This window comes from Doryrhamphus excisus, linkage group LG6 (assembly GCF_037039965.1).
Source record: "Doryrhamphus excisus strain RoL-2023G ecotype Guam linkage group LG6, RoL_Dexc_Guam_v1.1, whole genome shotgun sequence".
Lineage (NCBI taxonomy): Eukaryota > Metazoa > Chordata > Actinopteri > Syngnathiformes > Syngnathidae > Doryrhamphus > Doryrhamphus excisus.
Genome location: NC_136362.1, coordinates 18,393,870 through 18,403,405, shown reverse-complemented (window position 1 = coordinate 18,403,405; position 9,536 = coordinate 18,393,870). Strand labels below are relative to the sequence as shown.

Sequence of the window (9,536 nt, the reverse complement as noted above, 5' to 3'; positions counted from 1 at the left end):
TGCTCCTGAATGCAGCAAACAAGCTGATCGTAATTAGCGGTGTAAGGGAATCGTTCGACGACGCCAACATTTCTGCTCCGTGAGTCGACATTTCTTTCCTTCTTTTCACTTTTGCTGTGATTTACAACCTTTACAAACACGACGACCTTAACTTAGATCTCCTCAAACAACCTGCTCACCTGTGTCAATCTGTGTCTTTTGAACGCTTTAGAATTCGACCATAAGTTGCACATCATGGTGGCGTTTACCTGAAGACCTGAACTTCCTCAACCAGTTCAACTTTTCCTTTCCTTAAAGCATAAAGGTCGACAATATAAAACAACTCAATACTTGATTGCAGTTTTTTCGTCGCTCCAGTGGACCTTCATCCTTTAATAATGCGTACAGACCACAAAGGCAGAAGCGCCTCTCCTCACAGGATCACATATGAGACTGACTTCCATGCCATTAAATGCTCATTTGACAGTGGGACTGGCCTAAAGCATGGCTCCAAAGCTGCCTCTGCCCACTGCTCTACCATGCACCAGTCCACACTCCCAACCAGCTTCTCAGATCCCCTTGTCTGCGGCAGAGGGAGAACCCACAGCACCAGAGGGACAAAAATCAGAGACAACATCTTCCTTCAAATGGACAGCCAACAGTCGAAACAAGATGGCAGCTCAGTACAGTGTAGTTCCGGCTCCACAACAACTCTCCTTTCTCCGCAGAATCCAAGTCTGCAGTTGCAAACATCACCCTTTTCCACCTCCAGACGTCTGGTCATGGGTTCTGTTCAGAGCACCGTTGCCAGTGTTTGCTCACCTGAAGCCTTCTTACAAGATAAACCAGCCCGATCAGATGAGATAAGGGATATAGATAGGGCTGCTCTAGCACAAAAATTCTCTGTGACTAGGAAGTTGTTTGAGACCAAGGGAATCACAGGAGCTGCCCTTGGGGGACAGGTGTCCAAATGTAGTCTGAGCAAAGAGAGAGAGGAAAAAGAGAGTTTGGCTCAAGACAAATGCACAAAAACACCCATTATAAATACGTCCTTGCCAACAACAGCCCTTAAATCTCTGTCGGATGTTCTCAGTGGGGCATCAACTAATTCTCCTACCAGTGCGGGCTCAAAGACTCAAGTAGAGGAGGAAGAGGCTGAGAGATTGATTGTTGGGCCCAGCTTGACCCCTGAGGAGCCACTCAGGGCAGAGCTTGTCCACGTGAAGTCCTCAGATAGCGATGAAAGTGAGGAAAAGGAGAAAGAATGGGTAGCATATAAGAGAGACAAATTAATGGGTCTAAATGTACGTGTTGAAGAACTGGTAGATGATGTTTTCGAACAGCCCAGTGTGGAGACAGAACGAACCGCAGGAGACTGTAGAGCGATGCCTGACAAGTATGAGCAGGTGAATGAACAGCGTTGTGAGAGTGAAGGGGAGGAGCGAAGCCAACACGCTGTCTTCGCAAGAGAGGAGCGCTATGAGATGGGTGAAGCAGAGAGAGAAAGTTCTACAAAGGAGGATGTTAAAAAGGTGGGGAAGGAAGTGTGTGTGACACCTGAGCTGCAGGAATGTGCCAATATGGAGCAAGAGGGATTCAGAGGAGAAGGCGACGATGGAAAGGTTGACAGTGGCAGAGAGGTCAAATCTTCCGAACAGGAGTCTCATTTAACATCTCAGGTGCAAAACTTGGAAAGTTCTCCGCTGTCATTGGAATATGAAGAAATTCCTGGCATTCCTCAACTGCCTGATCAGGATGACGGAGATGCACAAACGGTCTCCGAGAGAAAAGTCCACTTCTCCTCAGCACCAATCAAGGTGAGCACGTGTTTTAGAAAATAATTTTTTTGCAGCATTTCTAAGCGTGTGTTTATAGAGAGAGGCCAGCCCAGGGCCATGCTTGCACTGTCAGGGTGGAGAAAAGACAAGATCCTACATGCTTCGTTCTGCTGGGGTTATCAAAATAAAAGCACACTACTCTTGTAGCTTGCAAACTACTAATCTGATTCAGTGTTAAAAATGAACTTTTGAGCTTCTTGTGAATGTACAGTAAGTGTCATAAAATTGCACATGGTTCTTTTTACAGCTCAACACAAGCTAGTGCTACTGTAATTTCAGCTACACGTTTCCATCATCAGTGTTGATGCTGTGTGCTCACTTCCCGTCCCCCAGGTTTACAGCACCTACTCCAATGCAGAGTATGATCGACACAATGAAGACATTGACCCAGTGTCCGCCTCTGCCGAGTACGAGCTGGAGAAGCGCGTGGACAAGATGGATGTTTTTGAAGTGGAAATAGAAAAGGGTTTGTATTTTCTGTCAGAGTGAAAGCAAAAAGAAAGTGATGCATCGAACACATCACAAGTCATCACAGGAAGCTTCCACTCTTTCCTCCTCCAGGAGATGATGGCCTGGGCATCAGTATCATCGGAATGGGGGTGGGAGCTGACCAGGGCCTGGAAAAATTAGGAATCTTTGTCAAGACTGTCACTGAAGGAGGTGCAACACATGAGGATGGAAGGTATGTTATTGGCATTAAGGTTGGGTTGGTTAAAAGTTAGAGGCTAGAGTTTGGAGTCAAAATTATGGATAACATTACTTATTATACCACATTCACAGTTGTGTAAATAATACAAATTAAATAAGAGGGAAAGGGAAAGACACAAAAATGGACGCCAGAAGAGATGTTCTATTTGTGTAAATGATTTGCGTTTCCGTTAGGATTCAGGTTAATGACCAGATTGTGGAGGTGGATGGAGTCAGTTTGGTGGGAGTGTCGCAGCTGTTTGCATCCTCAGTGCTGAAGAATACATCAGGCTTAGTCAAGTAAGTTCTTTACATCATCATACAAGCTTTACTAATTGTACAGACAATGTACATTGTACAATGTACATGACAAAAATTAACTGCTTTAATAAAACAAAAAGTATAAGTACTCTCCCTTTGACGTCTGCGATGCTCTGCAAACAATGGCTAGTATTTCTGGAATGAATGTGTAGTGTTTAATAAGATATTTAATTCATTGTGTTTATGAAATCATACTCTTTCAGTAAATTACATTTCTGCTTCTATGGCCATCATTACACTTTTCCCCTTTGCCATCGCTAGGACACTAAAAAAAAACAAATAAAAAACATAAACATGTGATGTGAGCTACACAAATATGTAGTCAATTCTTTAAACAGTATGAGTGTTTAATTAATGCATGGCTGAATGTGATTTCTTATCTTCTTTCTGCAAGGTTTCTGATTGGACGGGACAAGGAGGGGGTGGAGAGTGAGGTGGCACGCTTAGTCAATGAGAGCATGGAGTTGGAGAAAGCCTCACTAAAGGAAAAGGTGTATTTTCCAACATGATAAGAATACGTGTTTTCTGCAATTGTAAGCCATGTAATTGACACTCATTTGTCTGTGCCTGGTACACAACAGAACGCAAGTATAGGTGGGGAGTCGGAAAGTTGTGCTAGCATGTTTGAGGATGTGTCAGAGTCTGAGGGCGACGGTGAAGATGAGGAGGAGGATGTATCTCTACTTTCTTCTCTTGATAACGACCAGTTGTGCCTCAAATACCAAAAGGTACGGTGTTGATTGTTGAAGAACCTCTTATTTCTAAGTCTTCCCAGCAGAGTTGAAGCTATATCTCTATACGGTCGTCCTTCAGTATGTCGCAGTTTGAACAATACCCCCTCACTCTATCGCAGGTTTTTGCTGTTTCCTCGTTGACTATGGCCTATTATTAGTCAAAAATATACACAATCTAAATAAATTGTCCCAAATTAGCCATTTTCGAGCATAAAAATACCAACAGTCTAAGCCATTAAGACTGCAACTTGTGAATGTAGTATTCTACAGTGGTCAGTATGTTTCAGTCATTGTTTGTTGAGACCACCACCGAAGCACCAGACTTGAACAACCCGGTTTTATTGCAGGTTTAAATTATCTTACAACCAGCACAATAATACTACTACTAATAATTATCATAGTAATAACCAACATCTCTGTGTGGGGTTTGCATGTTCTCCCTGCACGTGCGCGGGATCTCTCCTGGTATACTCCGACTCTCCCACAAACCATTAATATGCATGCTAGGTTAGTTGGAAACTGTAAATGGTTCTCTATATGTGACCTGTGATTGGCTGGTGACCAGTCCCGGGTGTACCCTGCCTCTTGCCCAAAGGCAGCTGGGATAGGCTCTAGCATACCCATGACACGGGTTACTGTTGGTGGCCATAGCCCACAACAACGTAAAACTCCCCCTACAAGGTAAAGTGTCTTAAATGGCTTTTCTTCTATATATTATATTTCTATATTGGGTGATGATAATGTGACATTTCATATTTAGAAGTGTCTAATGATGCTAAATGTATTTAGATGCACGTAAACGGGTTTTCTATGCCATAACTATGAAAATATTCAGATTTATAAAGAAGGAATCCTACTTTGCAGAAATTCTCTGATGGCAGTCGAATCTGGAACCGATTAACTGTGATGAGAGATTACTGTATTCCTGTAACTGTAGTGGTGTCCCAGTACTTTGGTGTTACCCCCTAACTAATTGCATCTTATCACATTGTGTCTTGATAGCTTCAGTCCAAACTGCGAAGTAGAGCGGCCCAGCTTCAACAAGCGAGGGAGAAGGTAGGTCACTCCCACACTAAACCAATACTTGTGTATTAATACGGTACCTTTCACATCCACATTTGGAACAGTCTGACCCATTTTAACGGCGTATGAGATGGTGCGACGTGGCGTTATTAGGACATGGGCCTCGTTCCAGTACCTCTCTGTCTGCCGCTCCCCTCAAACTAATCACTACATACCTGGGATGGCAAACGCTTTTTACTCCCAAAATCTGTCAGCCTGCTATCCAACTGTGAGATCAATGACTCTTGTTTGTTGTTTTCAAACTGTTGAAGTAAAAGGATTTTGCAAGTGTACGCTTTTGGGAATGCTTAAAATAGATCTCTTTGGGTACATGATTGAAGAGGAGTGCATCCCTTTTGTGTATTGGACATACCATATGCTAGAAACATGAAATTAGTGTTTTTCTCCATGCAGTTAAAAGCATATGAGGAGCGGCAGGAGAGCTGGGAGAGCCAGAAGGCTGAGCTGGAACAAAAAGTGGAGGATGGAGAAGAGAAGGCTGACAAGCTGGAAAAGTATTATACTATATTTCTACTAATTTCCTTAAACACCTACTGGCAGAAACATTAGGAAACCCTGCACAATCTAATGTTTAATACAGAGCTGTATGAACAATACTCACAATTTTTACGTTTGTCTTCATGTGTCACTGTTAATGTCTGTTGTTGTTACGCACTGACGATTGACACTTTCACGAGTGAAACATACATATAAGTTAAACACTTTGACTCCGATTCCATGTGTTCATTTATCATCTTACGTTATCATTCAATAGTGGTGAGTGAGTACCATATTTTCCGGACTATAAATCACACTTTTTTTCATAGGTTGGCTGTTTCAGCAACTTATACTCCAGAGTGACTTATAAATGAAAAAAACATTACATAAACACTGGACACCTTTTCCGTTCATGTTTATCTTTGGTGTAGCTGTATAAACATTGTTAGCATATCTTACACCTATTCAGCCTGTTCTCTAGAGCGACTTATAGTCCAGAAAATACGGTATACATTTTATACTTCAAACACGTGTCAATAAGTCATATTGAAGAGAGATGGGGGAGGTTCTGGAGCTGAATGTAATATAATAAATACAACAGTCACTGTTATTGCAAATGTTGATTTAGCAAAGAATGTCGCTGTTAAGCTAATAGGTGCGAGCTGCGTGTCCAAAATAGAAATGTTTGAGTTTCCCCCATTGTCACCATTCGTGCGGGTTCCTGTGCGGGACCACCAGCGGAGTTCTACTGTATTTTCAGTAGGGATGGACTTGCATTACTTGCATATTTTTTTTACTTTGTAGCACATTTAGCTTGAGATATACATTGTCTGATCATTTTAGTGTGCAATAAAGTTTGTGCAAGCATTGCACACAACTCCAAACACTAACGTTAACACATTTATATTGTTGCTTTACTGACGTCCCTGTGTTTATCAGGTATTGGCAAGAGGCCCAGACACTGTGCAGGGTGGTGAGCCAGCGACTGGCTGACGCCCAGAGCCAATCAGACAGCCTGGAAGTCAAGTACAGCAAGGCTAAGCGACTGGTCCGAGACTACCAGAGCAGGTAATCATTTAATTCCTTCCCAATTACCCTGTTAGTACCTCTGGATTATACACTCGTAATCAGTGTGGGATTCAACTTTTAAACAAATGTTTGTTTAGAGAGGAGGAGGCGGAGAGGAGAGAGATAGATTTGCGTCGGGAAATTGAGGAAAGGGACAAGCAGCACAGGGAGACCATTGAAAGACTTCAAGCCCAGGTGGGGGCCGCATCTACTGCATTATGCCCGATTGCTAAAATGTCTTCATCCTCACTGTTTGACTGCTTTATTTGCAGCTGGAGAGAAAAGAACCAGTGTCTGCAGGGAAGAATCTCACATCAGGTAGACGACAGGCTTTAGGACATATGTGATCCCTTCCACGATACATTCATTTATACAACACATTATAATTCTATCTCAGATCCAGAATGGTATATTTCAGTACCTGACACACAACGACTGGACTGCAGTGCTCACATAGCCCGAGCTCAGCTGGCCCAGAGGTCCAAGCGTCATCCGCCCTCACGGGACAAACTCAGGGAGAGCTTTAAGAAAGAGGTCTGGAATGTAAAGAACATCATGTCGACAGTCACAAGTGAAATGTGTAGGCTCACCATGCAATCCTTTGCTGTTGCCTAATCAGGATGAAGATCAAAGGTCAAAGGAGAGCCCAACGCAGTCCGAAGGGATTGTGCAAAGGAGCAGCGATGTTGACCATTCTAGTGTTTCCCCTTTCTCGGTCCCCAGCCCTCCCACTGCCTCCGTCTTCACACCCCCAATCTACATCACTGACCCCACCAGCCCCCCACAAACTAAGTCCTCCACATCCAGGAAGTCAAAACGGAAAATTCCTGACTTCAGGTCCACTCACCAACAACCACACCACATTTGGAATCTTGGAAGTCTCATCAAATATTGACTAGTTTGTGGTTCTTTATAACTCCTGAAATGTCTCTGAATGTAATTTTGGGATTTGTATGTTGTCTTGCAGTGGCCTTCGCAAGTCTCTCGGCAAGAGGAGGGATGAGAAACAGCACAGAAGGTCCATGAACAACAGGTGGCATTGAAGTCCTTGCTCCTGCTCCATTATACGTGATACATTACCCTCTCTAGTGCCATTCACACGCCTTGTTTCTGCCCAGGGCGTCTTGTGGCAACCTGGTGGAGGAGCCATCTCAAGTTTCTCCATCAGGCTCAGTCTCCTCCATGCCCTCCTGCTTGCCCTTCGCCTGGTTTGGGGAGCGAGGCAGGGAGAAAGATGAGGAGGGGGAAGGTGAGAGCAGCGGCAGGAAGAAGCTGCGGTCTGTGTCCAGCAGCAGTTTGCCTTACTTGACCACCTCAGGTAGAAGAGATCAGGTATGAAAACATCTTCATACTTGACTATGCAGGCTTGAGACATAGAATGCACTCTCCCTTTCCTTTCTACAAAAACCTTATTTTTAGTGTCCCATACGCACATAGTACACTGGTGGCAAATGTGCAGGCAGAAAGTCTTGTTTCTGTTGGTTCCAGAGTGTTGGGTCTCAAATGGATAGCTTCATCTTGGGGGGTCATGGCTCTAACCACTCGCTCTCTGGACAGTCTCACACTTTCACCTTTTCCTCTACAGAGGTAAACAGCTTTTCCTTTCCTTCCACTTGCTGCCTCTGTTCACATAGGGCCTGCTTATTTTTCCCCGCTAAGCATCATCTTGAGCTCCTTTTTCTCCTGGTAACGTATTGCACTGCATGTGATGTCGCCATAGACACTGGATGATGACCCTGTGACGACAAATAACAACCAGTGGCAAAGTCGACCAGTGCTGGAGTGGAGCAGCCACCATGTGTGTCTGTGGTTGATGGCCATGAACATGGAGCAATACATGGGCGAGTTTGCAGCCAGAGGTGTGGACGGGACACAGCTGCTCAGCATGGACAGCGACAAACTCAAGGTCAGAGCTTACTAATAAAACACTTGAGAAAATGGCAACTTGAGTAACTAGTTTCATATTAGAAACACTGTGGGTGAGCGAGTACACCACTATCTGTACTGTGGGTTGGGCGTGGTTTAACCGGCTTACATTTTTGTATTTTAAGTCAGAAATTGAAAGTTGCTATATTCACTATTATCCCGCCGTATGTGTATTGTGAATGTGTGTAAGTGATAAGTTTACCAAGTAACATAAACTTGTGTGACCAACGCAACACAAGCTGTTTTTAACTTGCCAATTGCACCGTGTACGTGAATGAGACAACGCTCAGCTCCTCTGTGGCTGCCGCTTGAAGAGTCCGTTGAGGGAGAGGCAGTTGCTGTGAGTGACTGGCCAATCATAGAGCGTGAAGAGTGAATACATAATGAGCATTTTCTTTAAACATGAATACAGATAATGACTAAATGTACTCGTTTCTTAATCATACCTGGCTCATCCCTAATAAACAAATCTTTGTCCTATTCAGTTAGTTAAGGCAAGATTTAGATTTTCAGCATTCTACAAAATTAAGTTTGAGACTCAAAGGGCTTAATTGTGTGGAATTGCTTGAAGTTTGAAAGCAATTAAGGTAAATAAGTAAATCAGATTTTATGTAAATGATATACATTTTGAATGAATTATTATAATGAACTATTTCATTGAAAATATAATATACTCTTAGAAAGCCCATCATTTTTTGTTGTCATTTCCGTTTATTCCCACTTTGTTCGGTGGTCTAACGCACCACAGTCTTAAATACTTAAATGTTTCTTGTTTATCATTGTCAATGCATTGAGATGAGCTGTAATGATAACAAATGTTGTGGTAATTTCCACCATAACAGATGGATATTTTCAACAGCAGTAAACCTGTTTCAGATATACATTGGGTGACCTCTGGTGGATAGTCTTGTTAAAAGCAACGTCAGCCTCATTATTTCATTTCTGTTGTCAGGCCCTCGGATTGTGTCAAAGCGACCGCTCGTCTCTCAAGAAGAAGTTGAAGGAGATAAAAAAGAGAGAGGAAAAAGAAGAGAGAGGGAGGGAGAAGAGACGGAGGAAGTTATCCGCGGGAAAGGAGAGGAATTATGAGAGTGAAGGAAAGGAGAAAGCAGGCTTGGTGATGGAGAACAGATCTGCAGTGGTGCAGCAACGCAGTGCTAGACTTCCGAGGACTGAGTCGCTGCTATAGAACTTCTTTTTTTTGGACTTTTCACCAGCAGTTGCAGTTGGAGCACACACAATGTTCCTGGATGATTTGACTCTTTAATATCCTTTCTGATGGGAGAACACCATTTCAAAGCTAATGTCTTCTTACCTTTTTTTTATACTAAATTATCTTTTTTGATTTTACATTTAAATTGTATGTTTTAATAAATAACTCATTAACCTTTTACGTCTTTAAATCTTAATTTGGCATAAAAAT

General features: G+C 42.9%; 1 protein-coding gene across 1 annotated transcript; it reads left to right on the top strand.

Annotated features, from left to right (window-relative positions):
- Nucleotides 1-35: 35 nt before the first annotated feature.
- Nucleotides 36-9,504, top strand: LOC131125140 (uncharacterized). The gene is made up of 18 exons (XM_078791595.1): nucleotides 36-1,796; nucleotides 2,151-2,283; nucleotides 2,379-2,499; nucleotides 2,700-2,804; nucleotides 3,220-3,316; nucleotides 3,407-3,553; nucleotides 4,562-4,615; nucleotides 5,036-5,136; nucleotides 6,059-6,187; nucleotides 6,286-6,382; nucleotides 6,460-6,505; nucleotides 6,570-6,721; nucleotides 6,807-7,024; nucleotides 7,155-7,220; nucleotides 7,306-7,519; nucleotides 7,676-7,774; nucleotides 7,908-8,093; nucleotides 9,066-9,504. Exons 1-18 carry the CDS (start codon nucleotides 378-380, stop codon nucleotides 9,300-9,302), a joined length of 3,621 nt encoding a protein of 1,206 aa, XP_078647721.1. The 5' UTR covers nucleotides 36-377; the 3' UTR covers nucleotides 9,303-9,504.
- Nucleotides 9,505-9,536: the final 32 nt, after the last annotated feature.